This window comes from Canis lupus, chromosome 10, assembly GCF_011100685.1.
Source record: "Canis lupus familiaris isolate Mischka breed German Shepherd chromosome 10, alternate assembly UU_Cfam_GSD_1.0, whole genome shotgun sequence".
Classification (NCBI taxonomy): Eukaryota; Metazoa; Chordata; class Mammalia; order Carnivora; family Canidae; genus Canis; species Canis lupus.
The window spans coordinates 22038660-22062222 of NC_049231.1; the positions used below are offsets into that span (position 1 = coordinate 22038660).

General features: G+C 54.5%; 1 protein-coding gene and 1 long non-coding RNA gene across 2 annotated transcripts in view; one reads left to right on the top strand and one right to left on the bottom strand.

The window, feature by feature from the left end:
* Positions 1 to 23563, bottom strand: part of ARHGAP8 (Rho GTPase activating protein 8) — a 47736-nt gene that overhangs the window by 1593 nt on the left and 22580 nt on the right. The window contains 5 exon segments of the mRNA NM_001204405.1: positions 1317 to 1420; positions 5185 to 5313; positions 5995 to 6072; positions 8016 to 8089; positions 23233 to 23343. Coding sequence (NP_001191334.1) covers positions 1317 to 1420; positions 5185 to 5313; positions 5995 to 6072; positions 8016 to 8089; positions 23233 to 23343 — 496 coding nt within the window.
* On the top strand, positions 18494 to 23243 carry LOC119873610. The gene is made up of 3 exons (XR_005365489.1): positions 18494 to 18716; positions 21651 to 21753; positions 22068 to 23243. It is a non-coding gene; the product is annotated as an uncharacterized LOC119873610 (long non-coding RNA).

A 23563-nucleotide genomic window follows, 5' to 3' on the forward strand; every position in this document is an offset into this window, starting at 1 on the left:
TCTGCCTCTTTCTCTCTCTGCGTCTTGTGAATAAATAAAATCTTTAAGAAACAAAACACACACACACACACAAACCTAAGAGGTGGGGTTTGACAGGCTCCAACATGTGACACTGGCTGTGCCTGGGGGTCCCCTCCCCTCCCCTGGTCATCACATCCCCAGGCCACCTGCCATGGAGCAGGGCTCCCACAGAAGCCCCGAAGACCCTGGGCCAGCCCCTGCCATGGTGTCACCACACCGTGGGGAGTAAGAAGCTCTGGCCCGTGCCCCGTGGTTGGGAGCCCCAAGGCCCAGCACTGCCTCGTTCACACCTGTACCCGACACTGCCTACGAAGGGCCTGGAGAGGTGAGGTGTTCCAGGAAGGGTCATGTGACAGGATGGTGGGTCTGGGAGCAAGGTGGGGGCCCATTTGGATCTGGTGACCTCGCAGACCACTGCTCCCTGCCCGGACTGGGGAGCGAAGCCTGGACCCAGAGCCAGGACAGGTGTTTCTCTCACTGTTCATTTTTACGCTGTGCAGGGGGCTGAATGGCAGCCCCACAAAACAGGGGTCTCCCTGGGACCTGTGGGCGTAGCCTTACGTGGACAAAGGGTCCTTGCCGGTGGAATTAAGGGTCTCAAAGTGAGATCATCCTGTTCTATCCAGGACTCGGACTAAATGCAATGACGGGCACTCTTATAGGAGAAAGCGCAAGGAGACTGGCCACACGGAGGGGACAAAGCCACGTGGAAACCGAGGCAGGAGTGAGGCGGCCACAAGCCAAGGGACGAGGGGCCACCGGGAGCGGGAATGGGCAGGACAGACCCTCCCCTAGGGCCTCAGTGGGAGCACGGCCCCGTCCACACCTGGCTGGCCTTCTAGCCTCCAGGAGCGTGACGATAGATTTCTACTGTTTGAAGCTGCTGCCCAGTCCGTGGCCCTGGGTTACGGCCACCCCAGGACACTCATGGCCTCTCACAGGAAAGGCCCGCTCGGGCTGCTCACACCCACGTTGCACCCGGTGCCCTGGCCTGGGGACACAGCCGCCTCCCCTCCACCGACGGGCCATGCAGGAGATGACGCGGGAGCAGGGGACCCCTCCCCACCCAGCAGGTCTTATCAGTAAGCGGGGGCAGCCACGTGTGGGGCCAGCAGGGGAGGCACAATGGACCCTGCCCAGCAAAGTCAGGCCTGGAAGTCCTCTGGGCTGAGAGGGAGCCCCGAGCCCCTAGGCTGCATGGGCACCATGTGCAGGAGGGTCCCCCTGGGCCAGGCATGGAGTTTGGGCCTCCCCCTCCGCCCACCCCAGCCCCGGGGCCTGCTTTGTCCACTCACCTCATGCAGGAAGCCCATGAGGTAGCTGAGGACGGCATAGTTGTGTTCTGGAAGGCTCTGCAGGATCTGCCGGCAGCGCGTCACCCGCAGGCTGCTCTCCACACCTACAGCGGCACAGGGCTCTCCCTGAGTCCTTCCCGAGGGGACAGCACGGGCGCAGAGAGGAGGACAGCCCCGAGGACGGACTGTCCCGAGGTTGGGCCTGGAGCCCTTGCTCACTTCCCGGCCCCGTGGCTGTTCCCTGCTGAGCCCTCCGTCCCGAGAGCTCCAGTCCCTTCTTCACACCGCCTCGTGCACCTGCTACCTGCCAGAAAGCCCGCAGAGCAAGTCACTCAAGCTACACTCGGGAATGGCCTAGACCACGGTCGGCAAACTACAGCCTGTGGCCTGGTGGCCCACTTCCGTCAAGAAAGCCCCAGAGCCACACCCACTCATCTGTACGTCCCCGGTGGCTACCGATGCGGGACAGAGCTGAGCGGTGGCGACACAGACTGACTCACGGAGCTGAAAGATGGGCTCGTGGCCCTTTACAGAAAGGCCTTAACCTGTGAGTGATTCCCTGTGGCTCAGGGGCCCACACCCACTGGGGGCCTGGGGGAGCAGCCACAGACTCAGACCCCCCCCACTCTCCCCGTAACTAAAGCCTCCACTCAGCTCCATAAACCATAAAAAGTCAAAGTGAGTGCAGCCCCAGTGGCTCAGCGGTTTAGTGCCACCTCCAGCCCAGGGCGTGATCCCGGAGACCCGGGATCAGGTCCCACGTCGGGCTCCCTGCATGGAGCCTGCTTCTCCCTCTGCCTGTGTCTCTGCCTCTCTCTCTCTCTCTCTCTCTCTCTCTCTGTGTCTCATAAATAAATAAATAAAATCTTTAAACAAAACAAAACAAAAAAGTCAAAGCGACGCACATCCATGATTCACAGGGTGCTCACCGTGCTCCGGCTGCAGACACGCGTGCACACACATGCACACACACACGCACACATGCACTCCCCACTCTTCCAACACACTAACCTCCCCCAGCTAAGCCCTGAACACTGGGTGCCTTCCAAACACAGTCCCCGCTGCAAGCACAAACTTCCCCACTCTGCACGCCCTCGTTAGCCTTTTAATAAAAGCTATTCTTTAAAAAAAATTAAAAATTTTTAAAAAGCCATTCTTTTCACGAACTCAAGCTGCCGTAGGTAATGCCAGGGTAAAAGGAGTTCTCGTGAAATAGTATTTCCCAAGAAACCAACAAGCTCGGAGGACACCGTAGTGTGGCCTGGACCTCAGGCTCCTGACCTCAACCTCATGTTCCCAAGAATTGTGGTCCCAGGGCACGTCCTCGTACTGGGCCACCTCCAGCTCCCACTACGGTCCCCTGGAGAAAGAGCACTCGGGGGCGAGTGAGAGGGAGCAGCCTGCTGACTGTCCCCGGTGCTCAGCGGTGCCATGAGCCATGCCACTCACTTTATGCACATGTAACCCTCCAAGCAGCCCCGCTTTTGGAAAGTGAGCTCAGAGAGGTTAAGTGACGCGCCCAACGTCACACGGCTAATGCCTGGTGAGGCCCAGACATGGCTCAGCGCTGAGCCACGCTCTTAACCTCCTTGCGGCACAGGAGACGGTCGTCCTGGCTGTGACTTCCTTGTGCCCTGGACACTGCAGGCCCCCGGGGAGCCCATTCCTCCTGAGCGTACCCCCGAAGGCCTCGCTTTCACATCACTTCAAGGAAAAACCCACCCCACCCGAGTAGGGCTGCCAGATGAAACAGAGCACACCTAGTTAAATGTTCATTTCAAATAAACGGCTAATATTACTTATATTTTTTAAAAAATAGTCCTTGTATATGGGAGAATCAAGTTGAGGTGAGCATCCTGTATTTTTTATTGCTGAATCTGGCAACCCTGCGCCTGTCACCACGCAGCCGGGCCGAGTGAGACCATGGGGTCTTCGGCTTCTGGAAGCATTTCAGTTTCTCCACGAGTGGAACTTCAGGATCATCTGAGTCCTGACATTAGCAGGTGGCAACACAAAACTGGAACCGCCCCGAATGTTTACCCAGAGTGTAACACGGTTGATGGAATCGTACACAAGCATTAAAGAGATGAGTAGATACGCACACGAGGAGGGAAGGAGGAGATGAGTAATGTCAGAAAACACTGAGAAAGCCAGGCTCGAAGAGCGCGCGAGAGGAGAGGAGCATCCCTGGCCGAGGGGCGAGCGCACGTGGAGCCGCCGCGGGTGGCCACTGCCGTGGGACCGCAGGGGTCGGCAGGGACTCCCATCCCATTACACAGCCTTTGCCCTGTTGATGTTTGGGATGGTTTGTTCTTTTACACTATGCGCTTGTGTTATTTCCATCATAGTATAATTCTTAAAAATTCTCAACATCAGCCCCCAGCCCGGCCCCACTCCCTGGTGCAAAGGGGCCACTGGTCGAGCTTCACCCCTCACAGACTTGATCTTTCTGTGGCCAGATCTGTACCCACGGGCCGTGCCTCGATCCCCTTAGCTCGGCGTTCCACGGCAAAAATCCGGACCATCTGCATCACCTGGGAATGGGCTTAGAAATGCAGATTCTTGGGCCACTACCTGGACCTGCTGCATCTGAAACCCTGGGGTGGGCCCCCGCAACCCATGTTTTCACAAGCCCTCTGGGGGGCCTGGGGGAGTCCGAGAACCTTGGTGGCACTGCCAAGCCTCCACCTCTGCTCGCCGTCCTGCCCGGCCTGCCTTTCCCCTGCTTCCCTTCCTGTGAACGCCGACGCCCACCTGGAGACACGCTGCCCCCGCGTGAATCCCCCACACTTGGCTCAACTACGCGCCTGTCCCCGCAGCTAGCCCGGTGCTCCTGACGAGCAGGGCCCGCGTGGTCACCGCCCTCCTGTCCACGAGTGCCCAGCACGGGACCTGGCATAAGGAAGTCGCAGCCAGGACGACCGTCTCCTGTGCCGCAAGGAGGTTAAGGGCGTGGCTCAGCGCTGAGCAGATCTGCGTCCAGGTCTGGGCCTCACCAGGCATTAGCTGTGTGACTTTGTCACTTAACCTCTCTGAGCTCACTTTCCCCATCTGCATAAAAGTGGGGCTACCTTGAGGATTAAATGTGCATAAAGTGCGTGGCTCGGCTCAATGACACCAGTGAGCTCTGGGGACAGCCAGCAGGTGCCCGTGTCAAAGATGAACAGATGTGGGAGGAGGCCGGTGTGGCCCATGCCACGCTCCCACTGTGCCGAGATGGCTGGCACTTTACAGGGAGAATGAGGGCACACGGAGGGACACGCGGGAGACAGCGTCAGGGCAGGGGGTTAGGGAGCGTGACCGGGCCCTCTGGGTGTGTTGATGGGAGAAACACACTCACAGGAGGGGGCAGGGGTGCAGGCTGGGGTGAGGACGCTGGGATCTCCCCACATCTCAGGGACGGCTCTGGGGTCCCCGCGACAGTCCTGAGGGTAGAAGACTCCCATCCCCAAGGGCGGAGGCAGGGTTTCTGAGTGCAAGCTGTCTCCGGTAACTGTTCTGAGAAGGTGTGAGGGCATCTGCCCACACCTGGGGGGCCTTGGGCGGCACAGCCAAGTCTCCTACCCCCATCCCCTTTCTAGATGCAGAAGCAAAGGTGCTGGACAGGGGGAGCTCCTCCAGAGCAGCTGGGAGGGCAGGGAGGCAGCGCCCTGACTAGGGCGGCGTGCCCCAAATCCAGACGCCCCCTGCCACCCCACCCCCCAGCCCAGCTGCACCTGACAACCCCGCCCCCTCCCCACGGGCAGCGGAGGCCCGGCCTGGCCGTGGTCACTGTGGTCCACGGGGTCAGGTCCCAACAGGAGGATGCCGGGCCGCCCCCGCGCCCCCCAGACTGGCCCTGGGCTGGCTCCCCAGGGCAGGCACCTACTGGTGATCTCGAGAATCTGCTCATAGGCCTTGAAGGTCAGCAGTGGTTGGGGCAGCTCTCGCAGAAAGGTCTTCAGGATCACGGCAGGGAGGTGGATGTCCCCGTAGTCATCAAAGTTCACGGGCTTCCCTGGATGCAGAGCGAGGTCTGAGTTTACAGGGCTGGGGATTCCGCTTCACGGTGGCTCTGGCGCACAGGGCTTTAGAACCCTTGACATCCGCTGGCCTCGGGGATGCTGCCACCGCGCCCTCCTCCGCTGTCCAGGTCTGGGGCACGCCACTGACCCCCACTGTGTAGTTTGGTCCCAGCCAGGAGGCGGGTGCCCAGCACCCAGGACAGAGGAGGGCCAGCCCGCAGGACCCCATGACGGGCCTGTCACCGGACGGGACAAGGCATGACTGTAAGGAAGGATGAGAGCGTGCGGCGCCCCACGGGAGCCTCCCTGGTGCAGCTGAGAAAGCGGTGCCAAGCCCGCCAGAGGGGCCGCCCAACGGCCACCCCGTGGAACGGTCCCCACATTCCAAGCCACAGTCCAGGCGGCAGGAGCCGAAAAGCCCTAAAGGCTTTTGTATGACTTTACCTAAAAGCAAAATGGTAGCGTGTAGCCACCTGTCCCGGGAGCCGGGACTTGGGGCTCCCCTGGGCGGCTGCCCGGGCCCTGGGCTCTTCTGGGGGTTCGGTGGGGCGGGGGAGCTACGCTACCTCGGCATCTGGGACTCTGTGGCCCTGTGGGCCTTGTGGGCCCTGCAGGGCTGCACAGGCCGCCACGTGGGAGGCTCAGCGTGGAGGGTCTCCGGGGGGCAGGCTCACCTTGATTGTACAGCCGCTGAATCTCGCGGATGGTGTGGACACTGGCCGACCTCCGGAACAAGCCTTCGGCGTGGAGTCCTACAGAGAGAGAGCCTTCAGGCATCTCACAGGTCCCCGCACATCGAGCTTCTAGAATGTTCCGACCTCCTACCCAGGCATCACCCCCCTGTGGCTGGCGGGGAATGCTCTCCAGCCTGGTTCATTCCCTCCCACCCCCACCTTCCACCATCTTCACCTTTATTTATTCCTCGAACCACCATATTCCCCATCCCCACCCGACGGCCTACTTCTGCGGCCCCCAGGAAGGGAGAACCTGGTCAGATGGACCCGGGGTCCAGCCCAACTCTGTCCGTCCAACTCCTGTGTGAGCTCGGCGAAAGCACACCGCCTCTCTGCGCCCGGCCGCCCTGTCTGCAGAGCCCCTGCCTCTGAGGGCTGCAGGAAGGACCAGCGGGCGAGGTTCGGCACGCGTGCGGCATCCGAAGGCCTCCGCGGGGGCTGCTTCCCCTCATTCCTACAGCTGCACCCTCCCCGCTGACCCATCCGCTATGGCAGCCACTGGCTGCACAGGGTGATTGGAATGCACATTTCATTAGTAACAATTAAATAAAATCAAAAATCCAGTCACCCAGTGTAGGAGACACACAGGAAGTGCTCGACTGTGCTACTGCCACCTGCCGCTAGAGGTTACCACTATGGACTCTGCAAACACAGAACCTCCCAAGTCTTATGGGACAGCACTGGGCTCCCCACCCCCCACAATCTCTTCTCGAATCTGAAGCCCAGTGAACTATTCAAGGTACACACCCAACTCTGATCGGCCTGTGCACAGAGCCATTCCGTCTTTGCAGGTTAGCTTCCCGTGGGGACTTACACGGACCCGCACGGTCCGGCCTCCCCGGTCCCCTGCCCCTGCCTCCAGTCTGCCCCGTGCTCCCTACTACTCCTGGCCCTTGCATGCGCTGGTCCCTCTCTCTCTCTTTTTTTTTTTCTGAGACACTGCAGTAAACGTTCCAAGGTGGTTCCCAAATCCCTGGACCCTGCGGGACAGACACTTTCTTCCAGGTATTCATTCAAATACTAATCCATATGCCACAGTTGAGGGACTTGGCAGACAGAATGCAGGTCCAAGGCAGCTGACCTTACCACATGGAGATTATCTTGGGTGGGCCTGACCTAATCAGGCAAGCTTTTTAAAAAGGGACCAGGTTAGGACGCCTGGGTGGCTCGGCGGTTGAGCGTCTGCCTACGGCTCATAGCATGATCCCGGGGTCATGGGATTGAGTCCCACATCGGGCTCCCCACAGGGTTCCTACTTCTCCCTCTGCCTGTGTCTCTGCCTCTCTCTGTGTCTCTCATGAATAAATAAATACAATCTTTAAAAAAGAGAACATGCAGTTCCAGGGACATGCCAGGTAACAGAGCCCCAGGGACCCCAGCCATGGTGGCTCCCACTTCTCATCTGATGCACCCCCACCCCCACTCTGCAGCACCTGCACCTGCAGTGGCCGCCCCTCCCTGGTAGCCTGTCCTACCCAGAGAACTATCCTCCTTCTCCCAGGGTGAAAGCAGCCTCCACACCTCCATGATTTCTCTGTGGGTCTGAGCTCTGGCCTCAGGAGTCTGGAGGAGCCACAGGGCTCACCCTCTCTGGTCACTGAGCACACCCACGCCATGGGCAATTGCATCTGCAAACCAAGATATCATGCACCTCCTTTTTGGAGGGCTTTACATGTATTGTGTCATTCAGGCCTCACAGCAACCCCATCAATTGGCTACTGTTACTAACCCCACTGGACAGATGAGGAATCAGAGGCCCAGAGAAGGTAAGTAACTACCCAAGGTCACACAGCTAGTACACAGTGAAGCCAGGATTCAAAGCTAGCAATCCATGTGCCTGAGCCCATCCCTGCACTGGGCTCCAGCCCCTCCAATTCCCTGGTCTGCAGGGTGCTCAGGACGTGAGATGGGCTCCCCAGGCCAGGCCCTCATGTCCCTGGCTCAAGTCAGCTCTCACTCACCTTTCTCTCTTAGGTATGTCACTGTGAATCTCAGGACAGGAGGGATGAGTTCACCTTGATTTTTGTCCTTGAGGCTGAGGGAAAAGGGAAGGAGGCAACAGTGTTTACCTGGGCAGGACGGGAGACTCTGGTCCTCTCCACACTGCTGCAAAAACACAAGCTGAGTTGTGAGGGATAAGTAGGAGCCTATGGAGGACAAAAGAGGGAGGGGAATTCCAGGCAGAGGGGAATGCACAAGGGAGGCCCAGAAGCATGAGATTTGGTCAGACTGTTGGTTCTTACTTGTCCTATCAATCCTTTAGAGAAGGGCACTGAAGTCTCCTCACAGATCTGTGCATCCATTTATTCCTCGGTTCTACTAGCTTTTCCTTTGTGTATTTTTTTTTAATTTTTATTTATTATTTGTGATAGTCACAGAGAGAGAGAGAGAATGAGGCAGAGACACAGGCAGAGGGAGAAGCAGGCTCCATGCACCGGGAGCCTGACGTGGGATTCGATCCCGGGTCTCCAGGATCGCACCCTGGGCCAAAGGCAGGCGCCAAACCGCTGCGCCACCCAGGGATCCCCCTTTGTGTATTTTAAAGCTCTGTTACTAGCACACAGATTTTTAAAATTATGTCTTACTATTATGAAATGTCCCTCTTTGTCCCTGGCTTATTCCTTGTTCTGAAGTCTATCTTGCTTAATATTAATACAGCCATTCCAGCTTTCTTTTGGTTGGTGGCTGCATGGCATATCTTTCTCCATCCTTTTACCTTTTTTAAAAAGATTTATTTATTTATTTTGGCAAGAGAGAGTGAGCACGTGCAAAGTGGGGAGGGACAGAGGGAGAGAGAAACGCAAGCAGACTCTGCAATGAGTGGGAAGCCCGACATGGGGCTCAATCTCACAAACCTGAGATCAGACCTGAGCTGAAACCAAGAGTCCAACACCCAACTGACTGCACCATCTAGGTGCCCCTCCTTTTACTTTTAATTTGCAGTCTTTTAACATTTTATATTTTATTTTTTTTAAGATTTTACTTATTTATTTGAGAGTATGTGCACAATTGAGGGGAGGGGCAGAGGGACGAGCATACTCCCCAGTGAGCAGGGAGCCCAATGCAGGGCATGATCCCAGGACCCTGAGATCATGACCTGAGCCAAAGTCAGATGCTGAACAGACTGAGCCACCCAGGCACCCCTCATTTTATATCTTAAACATCAGGAACATCTTCCTTTTCAAAAACAAAATCCAAACCGAGAATCTCTCTTAACTGGAATGTTTATGCCACTTACATTTAGTGTATTTATCAATATGGTGTGGTTTAAGTCTACCATCTTGCTATTTGTTCTTTATTAATTTCTCTTCTTTCCTTGATCTTGTTTTGCTGATTATTTTTTAGAATTCCATTTTATCTCCTTATTAATATATTAGTTGTGTCTCTTTATTTGTAGTGGGCCTAGTTTTACAATACACAGTCTATTCCTCAAATATTACACTACTTGACTTACAATGTAAGAATGTTACCACCATAAAGCTCCACTCCTCAACCACATCTTTGTGTTAATGTCCCATTGTACAGTACTCCGACGTGTTATTCATCTCCTATTTACTCATATATTTACATTTCTAAAACTCTTCATCCCTTTGTAGGATCTAAATTTCCATTTGGCATTAAATCTCTTCTGTCTGACACACTTCTTACGGTGTAGAAGTGTAGCATTTCTTACAGTGTAGAAGTGCTGGAAATAAACCCTCTCAACTTCAGTTTATCTGAGAAAGTTTTTACTGTGTATTTCATTTTTGAAAGGTTTTTACTGAGTATGTCATCTTAGTTCAGAAAAATAAAATTTGGGGGATCCCTGGGTGGCTCAGTGGTTTAGCGCCTGCCTCTCTCATCTCTCTCTCATGAATAAATAAAATCTTTAAAAAAATTTTAAAGATAAGAACTTTTAAAATTTGAAAAATATATTGCTCCACTGCCATCTGACTTGCATCTCTGTAAGAGAAATTGGCTGTCACTCTTTGCTCTTCTATGTCTAGTGTCTTTTTTTCCCTCTACTTTTAAGATTTTCTCTGTCATGGGTTTTAAGCAATTTGATTATGATGTGCCTTGGTGTCATTTTCTTCATGTTTCTTATGCTTGTGGTTCAATGAGCTCCTAGAACCTGTGGGTTTCTAGTTTTTATCAAATTTTTAAAAAGATTTATTTATTTATTTATGATAGAGAGAGAAAGAGAGAAAGAAAAAGAGGCAGAGACATAGGAGGAGGGAGAAGCAGGCTCCATGCAGGAATCCCGACGCGGGACTTGATCCCGGGACTCCAGGATCGCACCCTGGGCCAAAGGCAGGCGCTAAACCGCTGAGCCACCCAGGGATCCCCTAGTTTTTAACAAATTTAGAAAAAAACGTTTTTCAAATATTTGTTGTCTTCTTTCTGGAACTCCAATTATATATACCCTAAGCTATAATATTAATTTTTTAAAGGCTGTTGTAATATTCTAATTTATGTTTTAATTCATTATGTAATAATATCACAGTCTATTTTACAAGTTAAACATATGACTATGAAATAGAAATGGTACAACAAAACTAAACATAGGTCAGGAACATGAATTTTCCCGGCAGCAGGTGCCCAAAGGAAGACATGTTCCTTGCAGGGCCCAAAGCGGAGGCAGGGAAGGTGATGGGAACAGCATTGGCTCGTGGTGTGTGTTCTCTGCTATAGGTTGCTCTTTTTTTTTTTTTTTTTTTAATGTTTCATTTTGAATTATTTGTATGGCTTGACTGGGCCGAGGGATACCCAGCTATTTGGTTAAATATTATTCTGGGAGTGTCTATGAGGGTACTTTTGGATGGGATTAACATTTGAATCAGTGGATTGAGTAATAAAGCAGATTGTCCTCCCTAAGCAGGTGACCCTTCCTCCAATCTGTTTAAGGCCTGGATAGAACAAAAGGCCAAGTAAGGGAGAATTAAGTCTCTCTGCCTCTCTGAACTGGGACATTAGTTCTCCCCTGCCGTTGCACTCTGACTCAGACTGGAACAACCCCATTGGTTCTCCTGGGTCTCCAGCTTGCCAACTGCAGACATTGGGACTTCTCAGCCTCTGTAACCACACGAGCCAATCCTTTATAATAATTATCCTACTGGTTCTGTTTCTCTAGAGAACCTACACTAATATACTGGGTCTGTTTCTACTGATCAGTTTTCTCCTAGTTACAGAACATGTTTTCCTGCTTCCACCTTATACTTTTTCTTTGGAAACTTTATATTGTTGGCTGCTAGATTCCTTTTTTTTAATTTCTCTGAATGGAGATGAACGTTGTTCTGTCTTGCTTTAAATCATCTGGGATACTTTCAAGGACTGCTTTTAATTTTGCAAGGGAGGCTCTAGAGCAGTGGTCAGCCTAGGACTAATGTAACTCCACTACTAAGGTGGGAACTCCACCCAATGCCTTCGGTACTGAAGATCTTACTTTAGCTGGGAGAACAAGTATCGTCCCCAGCCCTGTGCAAGCTCTGAATAGTTTGGGGGCCTACTACCTTCCAGTGGTGCTTTGAATTTCCTTTCATATAGAAATCGTTTAAACAGCCAAAGACTAGAGGGGACCTTCTGCAGATGTCCAGAGCTCTCCATGCAGCTCCCTCCTCTCTAGAACTCTGTCCCACAATGTCACCCACCTACGGCCCCCCCAAACTCAGAGCTCTGTTCCCTCATGTCTGCAAAAGCACTGACTGGCCTCTCTCTGCTCTGCGGCCTGGAAATGCTCTCCAGGCAGTGGCTGGAGGAACCCCAGGGCTCGTCCCACTGGGGGCTCTTCTCTCATGGATCACAATCCCATGCTGCATGCTGCTCAATGGCTGAAAATCTTCTAGTTTCAGGTAGGGCAGTTAATTTGTTCTGGGACTCAATCGTGGCAAGAAGCAGAAGTCATCCATTTATCATTGCAGGGTTGCTGGAGGCAGAGGGGTGGCCTCAGGCCTGGCTACAATCCGTGGTACCCTTCAAGCTTCCCTGGCCCTCATTCTGCTCCATCAACAAGTAAGACCCTTGGGGTAATGGGGACAGGAATGGGGCAGGTATAGCTACCCCTCCGATTCTAACACACAAACTTGGACCTCTCCTTCTTTCCTTGGTTCCCCCAAGAACAGCCCAAAGCTCAGCAACCCCCCACTCTTTGGGAAAGAGTAGTCACCTTGCAAATACTCAGCATTACTCCTTGCTATGCGCTTGCACATCCATAGTTTCATTGGATTCCAACAGGGAACGGGTGGATGAGACAGGCTGTCATCCCCCTGCTTCACAGATAATGAACACGGAGCCTAGTGCGGGGAGACTGTTTGCACCCCATGGCTGGGTGCACAGTCCATTATCTCTCTGTGACTCCTAGAGACGTGTATGTAGTAACAGCACCGCTGTTACCAAAAATGACTGTTAAAATGTAGCCACTGGCATATGTTTTTGTTATAATGGAACACGAGGCTGGAAGTAAGCCAATAACCAAATGATGGAAAACTCCAGCAAGGGTCGAAGGTATACTAGTTGGTCTTCCGGGCCTCACTAGACCTACACTTGATGCAAAAATTTTGACTGGAACAACCTCAGGATGTTTCCTTCCTCTTTGGCACTGACTTCCCCGATGCTCAGCGAGCTCTGAGGCTCCATGTCCCCTGGTGGCCTTGAGGACGCTGGTCCAGGCCCCTCCTGCCAGCACCAGCTCTCCTTCCTCCAGCTAAAGGCATCCGTGCTTCCATGTCACGCACTGACTAGATCCGGGTCCTGGAGCTGCAGGGGGTGTTCGGGTCGGGGACTCTTTCCTCACCATCACCCTCCCACCTTGTGGGTGAGCCTGGAGGGATCCCCAGATGGAAGGCCCTGAGAACGTGGGAGGGTGTCCTCCAGGAGGTGAAGGAGGGCCTGACCAGGAGCTGTGCACTTCCCTCGGGAGCCCCTATGTTCCAGGGCAAGAGGGCCCAGCTCTGGTGTGTGGTGGCGACTCATGGCATCAGGCTCTAAGACATATATGACGTTTCTGGAATGGAAGTCAACAGTATGTGCCCCAAACCTTAAAAATGGCCATATTCTCTGATTCTGGAAATCCATCCATTCCTAGGAATTCATCCCGAGGAAATGATTCCAGATGTGTGTGTAAGGCCTGAGTCAGCCTCAATCTCTTCAAATCCGGTGTCCAACACAGGATGTGAGACACAGTAACAGTGGCTACTTGGGGGCGGATGAGAAGAGCAGATTTCTGTGCTATTTATTCCTGACACAGAATGCTGGCTGGGCACCACAGTGGGGTCAGCTGGTGCTCACTGCTAAGTCTTCCTTCCCTCTCTGCTTTGCCAGGCTCTCCCGAGGATGGCCACCTCCCTGCCTCACTGATGGTGGGCTTGGCCATGTGACCTGCTGCGGGATGGCAGCAGGCATGATGTTCACCACCTCCAAGGAGATGCTCTGAACGAGACTGCTGCAGCTGGGCTCGGCCATGCTTGCTCCCCTCCTCCAGCACGACAGCGGCTTGCACCCCGAGAGCCCACTCTTCCCACCTGGTGTCAGAAACACAAGACACACGAAGCAGAGCTGAGCCACTGCCTACACCCACACCTCACACAACCTGACCAGGAATAAACACTTTGTCACTAGACCCTGCCTGAGCCTGAGACTATTTGTTAAGCGGCACAGCCTAGGAAGAGCTGATGAATACACATGGGAAGAATGTGCGCTCTCAGGAAGCTCAGAGTCCAGCACTGCAGAGGAGGTATTTTAGGGACACACTGAGGATGTTGGATTTAGACACATGGAGACGGGATGTGCAGGGAACGCAGGGAACGTGCACGGAGGTGAGAACACAGAGGCTGTTTTGAGAAACCACTAGAACTCAGATGGGGAAACCGAGGCCCTGAGAGTTTAAGCTACTTGACCAAATGAGTGCAGAGCCAAGATGCAAACCCAGACTGGCAGGCTCCAGAATCCAGCCTCGGCACAGCAGCAGCACTGGGACATAAATGTAAGCCACAAATGAACGGCAATGAACGGCACGGACATCATCCACCCATGGCACGCTTAGCCCCCGGGAGGAGGGTTACCACCAAGACGCACAGGAAGGGAAACCGAAAGTGTGAGCTCTGGCATCAGACCTCCTGAGACCCAATCCTGGCTCTGCCACCGCAGCCGGGAGACCCAGACACACCCCTCGACCTGACCCCGCCGCCTGCCTCTATTTGCTCTTCTGTTAAATGGGGTGATCGTCGTACCTGCTACTAGGGTGGCTGAGTGAGCACGAGCAAAGCCCTTAGGACACACCCTGCGACTCCAGAAATAGTCAGGAGATGTGACCTACAGCCGAATGACATCACGCGACCCAAAGACTCAACATCTGTAAAAGGAAGAATTAAACTAAAACTCGGGATCCCTGGGTGGCTCAGCGGTTTAGCGCCTGCCTTTGGCCCAGGGCGCGATCCTGGAGTCCTGGGATCCAGTCCCACGTCGGGCTCCCAGCATGGAGCCTGCTTCTCCCTCTGCCTGTGTCCCTGCCTCTCTCTCTCTCTCTCTCTCTCTCTGTCTATCATGAATAAATAGCTTTTTAAAAAATCTTTAAAAAAATAAAAATAAATAAAATACAACTCACGGCACCCTCCTGGCCAAGGATGCTGTGCGGGTGGTGACAGTAAACACACATAAATCCTTGTCGCCTTCAGACTCCTTTCCTGTGAAGGCCCTGGCACGCTCACTCACGAGCAAGTGGGCTTCCTCTTGTCCTCTCTCGGGACAAGAAACTGCAGCTGGGACCCCCGGAGAGGCAGTCCCCCTTTTATCAGGCCTGCACAGCCTCCCAGCCTGGCACATGCTCACGCAGGCACACAGCCCCACATGCATCTCACCTCGAATGCTGCAGGCACAGGGAAATCCGCCACCCGCGCTCCGACTCTCCCACACCTCGGGCCTCAGTGCCGGCTCGCAGCCCGCCCTCCGCCCAGCACACCTGCCTTCCTGGCTCCGGTGCGCCCTCCCCACCCCTCTCTCCAGGCCCAGGGCACAGTCCTCCTCCAAGGAGGAGGCCTCCTCGCTCCTCTCTGCAGGGCGCAGGCTCCCTGTCCTCCGTCCCCCAGCACCGTGTGTGGACCCCATGACGCCTACGGACTTCTCGTCTGAGTCACTGTGGTCGATGACCCTGGTCACAGAGCGCCTCACCCACGGTGCCGCTAATGCTGTCGATGACTGGCCGCCAGAGGTCCTGTACTGTGCAGATGTGGCTCCAGCGCCCAAAAATGTATTAACTCACTGAATCTTTGGGAGAGTTCTAGAAGTTTCCATGATAAACCCCATCTATAGATAAGGACACCGAGGCTCAGAGGGTTCACAAAACCAGGCCATGGCCACACATGTGGAGGATCGTCAGTGGCCTGGGGGCCGCGAACGCACTCCCTTAGATGGCACCTGCAGGTGATAGGTGGGGAGGTCACTCTGGACTAGTCGGCAGGCTTGAGCTAGGCCCACGGGGGGCAGGAGGGCCAGACTAGAGAGGACAGTAGCCAACCACGCCGGGCACCACCGAGTGGGCTCAGCCGCACCACACAGAGCAAACCCGCCCGCTGAGCTCTGCCCAGCTCCTGGCCCACGGAAGTCGGGACACCAACACAACGGTGGCTGCTTGAAGCTGCTACATGCTGGGGGGCCTGGGACCCACACAGGTAAACTGGAGGATGGACAAGAATGTGCCGCCAGGGCTCGGAGCCACGAGTCTGAGCCCACAGCCCCTGCTCCTGTATCTTATTCACTCAGTTTCCACTGTGATTTTATGAGCCCAAGTTAGAGACCAGACGAGGATGCTGGGAGTGGCTTGGTGACCGGCTGGAGGCCCCACAGCCCCGAGGGGGGCAGAACTGGATGCCGGGCCCGGCCCAACCCAAATCTGCCACCGTTCTGCAGTGACTCGTCAGGTGGATGGCCACCAAATCCACCCTTCCTCGTGCTCCACGATTTACAGGGGACTCCTTACCACGTGGCCCCCGCGACAAGCACGAGAACTCCACCAACAGCACCGAGGGCCGGGGCCAGTCTCCGCAAGGATGCTCGGCCTATTAAGCCCACGCCCTGAACTGCAGTTCCGAGGGGCACACCAGGCTCAGGGGCTCTGGGGGGCAGGGTGCTATCCTGGGATCAGCACCACCGCCCCCAGGGAGCACTGGGGGTTCTTGGCACACGATGTTTGCTTGTAGCCCCTCCCCGTGGGAGACTCGCTCAGAGTAACTCAGAGCGCGTCCCTTCCCTGGTTTTGCAGGCGAGGAACGCGCACACGAGGGACTGTAGCTTTTCAGAAACAGCAGGGATGGGGAGGGAGGGGGAGCAGGCCTGCGTCGCTGGGCACCAGGCCATCCTGGATAGTTGGTCATTCATCTCTCATCCCCTCCCAGTTCCTAAATCAGGATGGTGGCTGCCACTCACCTCGCTGACCTGCGGAGGTCTCAGCCACAGAGGTGACCGGGAGGCCCCGGGCACCGGGACAACTGGGCAGTGCAGCACGCTGCCAAGTCCTTGTACCCGCCGCAGACCCAGCCTTGCGCTCTGGCTGGGGGCTTTGGTGGGGTTACCCACCTCTGCGTGGCTGGCCTCTGGGAGGTGAATGAAGAACTGGAAAATTCTGTACCATTAACGAGACCAGTCTCCAAAACTCTAATGGGGTGGGGGTTTCTAGCAAGGCAGGCTGACCCAGGTGACTGAGAACCAGAGCCCCAGGAGGCCCATTCCCACCCAGCATCATTTTCTGCTTTCCGGACAGCCACGTGGTGCAGGAGAGCAAAGACGAGGACCCAGGCATGCAGGGAAAGAGAGGAGAAAGCCAAGGCCCATCGCCTCTTTCCTTGTGACAGCAGGCCCTGGCTCAGCTGAGACCTTCTGCCCTAGGAGCCGAGCAGCTCGGAGCTGCGAGGTCCTGCTCGTGAACCAACAGCCCAAAGGGGACCTCTGAATCCATCGCCCCCACATCCTGCTTCCTGCAGATATGCGAGGAGGAGGGGAGGTGTGGGCAGGGGGACATGCCCATTCCTCCCACATGCACATAGGTTGTGTGACGATAACAGCACAGCGGGGACAAGGGATGGTGGTGAGTTTTGTACGGCGGTGAGATGAAGGCATCCCTGCTCAGAACCAGTCTGCGAAGAACGAAGATGTGAATTCTAACCTTGAGGCGCAAACTATCAAGCCAAGTCAAAGACATCACAATATAAGGTGACTGCACACCAGTATTTCTTAGGAATATAGATGCCAAACCATCCACAAAATACAAAATACTCGATAGCAAAGCAAATAGAGTGCCACGTAAGAAGACGATCTACTAGGAATGCGTGTGATTCATCCTATGAATACGAGGTCCATGCAACATAAAAATCAGTGTAATTACCATATTAATAAAGGACAAAAACTATGTCATCTCAATAAAGGCAAACAAAGTATAGGACCCGATCTCACATCCCTTCATAGAAGAAAAAGAAGAACAAAACCCAACCACTCAACGAGCTAGGAATGGGAGGGCTTTTCTTCAGCTGGATAAAGGGCATCTATGAAAAACACACAGCCCAGATAACATTTAATGGTGGAAAAACCCAGCCACTTCCCGGTAAGGACAGGAAAAGACACTCCTACCCGACAGCATCCTGAAGGGTCTGCTCTGTGCGATGGGGCAAGAAGAAAGGAAATAAAAGGGATCCAAGATGGACAGGAAGACGTAAGACTATCTCTGTTTACAGATGACATGATCTTTGGATACAGAAAATACTCGACAAACTCACAAAACACCTATTAGAACTGATAACTGATATTAGGAGGTGGGATATAAGATCAGTGTACAAAAATTGACTCTTGCTAAACACCAGCAGGAGGGAGCAATCCGAAAAAATGAAATTGGTAAAACAATTTCATTTATGGGACACCTGGGTGGCTCAGCGGTTTGGCACCTGCCTTCGGCCCAGGGCATGATCCCAGGGTCCTGGGATTGAGTCCCACATCGGAGTCCCCGCAGGGGGCCTGCTTCTCCCTCTGCCTGTGTCTCTGCCTCTCTCTGTGTGTCTCTCATGAATAAATAAATAAAATCTTAAAAAAAGAAAAAACCAATTTCATTTATCGTTGCATCGCAAAGAACAAAAAACCCTTACGTTAACCTAACGAAAAAGCATAAAACGCACGGACTGGAGATGATAAAACATCATCGGAAAGAAATGTAAAAGATCCAAATATGTGGGAAGACTTCCTGTGTTCATAAAGTGGAAGATGTGCCACTGGGAAGATGGTAGTAATCTCTCCCCCCACAAACCGACGCACAGAGACAGCACAACCTCTATTGAAAAATCCCAGCTGCCTTTGGACAGAAACCGACAAGCTGATTCTAAAATTAATCCAGACGCCGGAGAGACCCAAGAAAGCCAAAACCATCTGAAAAAGGAGAACAATGCTGAAGAGTCCCACTTCCCGATTTCAAAACTCCGTACAACGCCAACGGTGGTAACAACAGCGTGGCACCGACCTGGGCCGACGGAATAGAAGCAAGAGTCTGGGGAGAAACCTCACATTTACGGGCCATCGTTTTTTGACAAGGGAGCCCAGGCATTTCCGTGGCGGAGAGCACGTGGGTTTTTCCAACAGATGGTTCTAGTCTGGGTGGAGTCATCACGGAAGGCTTCCTGGAGGAGGGGACTATGAAGGAGAAACGAGAGCAGGTGAGCCTGGCAGCGGGAACCGGTTCACACGATCTGCACACTTCTGTTGTGAGGCTGCCCCGGCCCTGGAGGCGAGGAAGGCAAGGTTTTAAGTCCAGTTACAGGGAAAGAAACTAGCCTGATTTCCCAAAGCTGGGACCTGCACCCCGTCCCTGACCCTAAGGAGGTGCTTATGTCCCCGGCCTGCTTCCTGCCACCTCACAGTGGCCCAGCTGGAGCCGCACTAAGCACACACCTGTATTTTCCCCCTTCAGGGACAGTGAGGAGCAAAGATACCTTGACTCTCTGGCTTCCCCTTAATCAATTTAACTTAACTAGCTTGTTCTCAGGTGAGAGCTTTGCGTTGTGTGCTCCTCAACGTAACTTGGCAAATTAACATTTGTGAATAGGATCTGGTTATGAATTTTAATGACTTCCGTCCATTCACAGTCCAAACAAAGTACATCTTTGTGCTCTATTTAATATGTTTATGGCCATTTTACTGTAGCCGTTTGCCATGGAACAGCATAAAATATTAATTTAAAGAGGCAATCGCGTGGATTATCTCCCAAAGTGGCACATGCAGAGTGTTTTTCAAAGGCTGGGCGACCATACTCATCATCCCCTAAAGATATAATGACCTGGGGGCGCCTGGCTGGCTCGGTCCAGGCGGAGCGTACACGACTCTTGATCTCCGGGGTGCTGAGTTCAAGCCCCACAATGCGTGTTTAAAAAAAATCGGAAAAAAATACAATAGGGCAGCCCGGGTGGCTCAGCGGTTTAGCGCTGCCTTCGGCCCAGGGCGTGATCCTGGAGACCCGGGATTGAGTCCCACGTCGGGCTCCCTGCATGGAGCCTGCTTCTCCCTCTGCCTGTGTCTGCCTGTCTCTCTCTCTGTGTCTCTCATGAATGAATAAATAAAATCTTAAGAAAAAAAATGCAATGAACTGATGTTTACAGTTACAACCGGCCCCAGAACAGGAACGAAACCCAGGCCTTTATAAAGGACATTTCTAATATCTGTCTTCGGTCGGCTAACGGAGGGCTCTGGAGTTCAAATGCTCTATGAACACACTCTGCATGGCACCTGCTCGGGACAGAAAGCCATGGGTACCTCCCCCAATCTGTACTCAGGTAGATGCCTCTAGAAATCCACGAATTAGGTATGTTTTGTTTTGTTGTTTTTCATTTTATAAGTCTTATCGGACAATACGGAGACAGAAGCGGTTCTGAACAACCAAACAGGCAATCTGAAAGGCACTGCTAGGGCTGCCAGACTAAGAGCTTTTTTTTTTTTTTTTTTTAAAGGTTTTTTATTTGGAGTGCCGGGTGGTTCAGTTAGTTAAGTGTCTGTCTTTGGCTCAGGTCATGATCCCAGGGTTCTGGGACCCAGTTCCCTGCTCAGTGGGGAGCCTGCTTCTCCCTCTCCTTCTGCTCCTCCCCCCTGCTCCTGTGTGCACTCTGTCAAAAAGAATAAATAAAAAATAAAGGTTTTTATTTCTTTGAAAAAGAATGAGAGGGATGCCTGGGTGGCTCAGAGGTTGAGCGTCTGCCTTCAGCTCAGGGCATGATCCTGGGGTCCTGGGATCGAGTCTCCATAGGGCTCCATTCAGGGAGCCTACCTCTCCCTCTGCCTGTGTCTCTGCCTCTCTCTGTGTCTCTCATGAATAAATAAATAAAATCTTAAAAAAAAAAAAAAAGAAAAAAAAAGAAAAGAATGAGAGAGACAGAGAGAGAGAGAATGGGGGAGGCAGAGGGAGAACATGGCCCCCGATGACCTGTTCCCAGCACACACCAAGGGCAGCACCAGCGCTGACACACAGGCCAGGCCCAGAAGCACAGAGCTGACAACTTGGGCCCACCTGGGCCCCTCCTCTGAGAGCTGAGATCTCACCAGCGCCCCCCTCACCCCTTCAGGTGAGCCTCAGGATGCTGGGGTCACACCCTCAGGCAGGAGTGGGTCACACCACCCCATTTTTACAGTGTGTGTAAAGAAGGAAAATTCGGTAAATTTCGGTTCCAGTTATACTTGGGAAGATCATACTCGTACGGATGCTGTGTTCACGAGGTGCCTCCAAAGTGGCTCTTCAAGGGGACACCACTTGTGTACATGTCTGGGTGGGGAGGCAGGGGTGAGGCCCCAGGGCCCAGAACCGCACTGTCTGCCGGGGTAGCCGGGGGGCCATTTAAGCTCACATCCGTTAAAATTGAATGAAGTCAGAAATTCAGAGCCTGCGCTGCACTAGCCACATTTCAAGAGCTTGCCAGCCACAAGGGGCAGTGCAGATCACGTCTATCATCACAGAATGTTCTGGAAAAACGGGGCCCAGCTTTAGCCACTGGGACACACCCAAGGTCACTAGGCCCATCTCCTTACCTCCTAAATGCCAGCTCCACCCTCAGCTCCACCCCCCCCCCCCCCCCCCCCCCGCCGCACCACTGCCCTCCCCGCCCAGCCAGCCCCCACCAGGTGTCCTGGGCACAAGGTTTCCACACACCCCGTCTCCCACACACTCCTCCCTGCCCAGTCTTCACTTCCTACACCCCCTAACCAACTACTACAGACTCTAGTTTGAAAAGCCAGGAGCTTGCGATCCTACACGGGACCCTACACCCATGGAGGTGTCAGAAGGCTAAGCTGGGTCCACGTGGCTGTTTCTTACCGAAGCTCTAGGGGAGAATCCACTCCTTTCCAGCTCCTAGGGGCCACCTGCATTCCCTGGCTCATGGCCCCGTGTCACTCCAACCTCTACTGTTTGCTCGGGTCCTCATGTCTCCCTCCTGACCCTGACCCTGGTGATGACACTGGGCCCACCGGATAATCCAGGATCCCTCTCTCCCCATCCCAGTCACACCTGCAGTCTCCTTCACCACGTAAGGTGTCGCAGGGAGCAGGACACTGACCTCCCTGGGGCCAGGATTCATCTCATCACGTGCTTCCCTCCTTCCCTCTAGGCCAGGAAGAAAGAGGAGGTCCTCGGTGTCTGTCTCCCCTGGAGCCCCACAGCCCCTACGGGAGGACGATGAAGAGTCCCCCTGCCCAGATGCCTCAGGAGATGTGAGTGACAAGGACGAGGGGGGCAGGCAGGCATCCCCCGATCCCCCAGCAGGACACTGGCCAGAGAGTTTCAATTCACAACCTTCCAAATCCCATCAAGTCCCACCCTGGGGCTCCAAGTCGTCAGATTTTGGTTTAGGGAAACAAACTGCATGCAGGCTTCCAAGAGCAAGTGACTCACTTTCATGGGAGGAGCAAACTGCCACCCAGGACCCACCATCACCCTCCAGACCCTGGTTTTTCTACACACTGTGTAGACCAGACCCAACCGCCCCACGAGGATCAAACACTTCCTTTGTCTTCTGTCATCCTAGGTGCCCCACCCAGGGCCCGGCCTACAGCCAGTAGCAGGAGGATGCAAGGATGGATCAGCTCACTGCCAGGTGGGGGGCAACACCTGGAGAGGCTCCCCGTGGAGCCTGCTGGGACGGCAGGGGATGCACAAGGCCCCGGGATTAGCCCAGAGCATCAGGGAAGCCTTCCTGGAGGGGGTGCCACTGAACGAGTCTCAAAAGAGATCAAGTTGGCCCAGAAATCCTTGACAAGGAAAAGTTAAAGTTCACATCATCCAACTCATTCATTGCAGAAATAAGTGAACAAGCTGAGATGGGGAGTGAATTCGAGGTCACATGGCTTAATAAGGGGTGAGATCAGCCAGGAAGGTCAGGACAAGCTGTGATCCTAACGGTCCCCAACCCAGCAGCAGGACCCAACGGAACTTAATTTCTCACTTGAGCTCCGCATCCGGCGTGGGCGTCCGTGGGAGGAACGCTGGTCACTCGGCGGGTCAGGCTGGCATCTCCACCCGTGCCCCGGGGCAGACTGCCAACTGGCTCCCAAAGCTCCCTCCTGACCTGACCTGCCCATGCCCGCCCCTGCCCCACGGGCCAAAGCAAAGCACGGGGCGGTGCCTCCCTTCCAGGGTGGTGGCACGTGTCCTGCCGCGCCTGGGGTCAGGAGCCACTGCAGCCGTGACCATTGGCATTGAGCAGCAGTGATGAGAGCTGAGAAGAGAAGCCCAGGACCCCTGTACCCCCACCCGCTGCCCAGTCCCCTACACATGGGGTGGGGGCGTTGGGAAGAAGTCTGGGCCCCTAGTTCCCTGCCCACTGCCCAGTCCCCTGCACACGGCGGTGGGGGTGGGGGGTGCAGTGGGAAGAAGCCCGGGCACCAGGTCCCCTGCACGGGGTTGGCAGGGAGAAGCCCAGGCCCCCTGTCCCTGCCAGCTGCCAGGTCCCCTGCACATGGAGGGGGGGCAGTGGGGAGAAGCCCGGCTGCCAGGTCCCCTGCACATGGAGGGGGGGCAGTGGGGAGAAGCCTGGGCCCCCAGTCCCCCACACACAAGCGCACAGACACACACAGAAGCAGGCACTCCCACGTCAAGGCACACGTTTCAGGTTCCCCGCCGGGGTAAATGGGACTCCTAGGGACAAAGGTCCTGGGACGCGAGTGTCCCAGGCCGTGGCCCGGCTCACTTACTACTGCAGACTGACGCCAAACTGCTGGGTGGGCAGGGGGGGCCGCGGCGGCGGTGTCTTGGCGGGAGGGGAGGACCTGCCCTTGTGCAGGCTCCGGAGCTTCTCATCGTACCTGTGGACACAGCAGGAGCACGGCTCTCACCTTGCAGGGGAGGAGCCTCGGGCCACAGGGGCCACACGCCGAGAACAGCTGCAGGACCCTGCGCCGCGTCCTCTGGGCCCACGTGTCACAGCGCCATCTCACACGTGTGTATGTGCACGCACACACACGCACACAGTCCCCGCTATCACGGGTGTTCCCGTAGACGGCCGAGAGAGCAAGCCAACCCCAG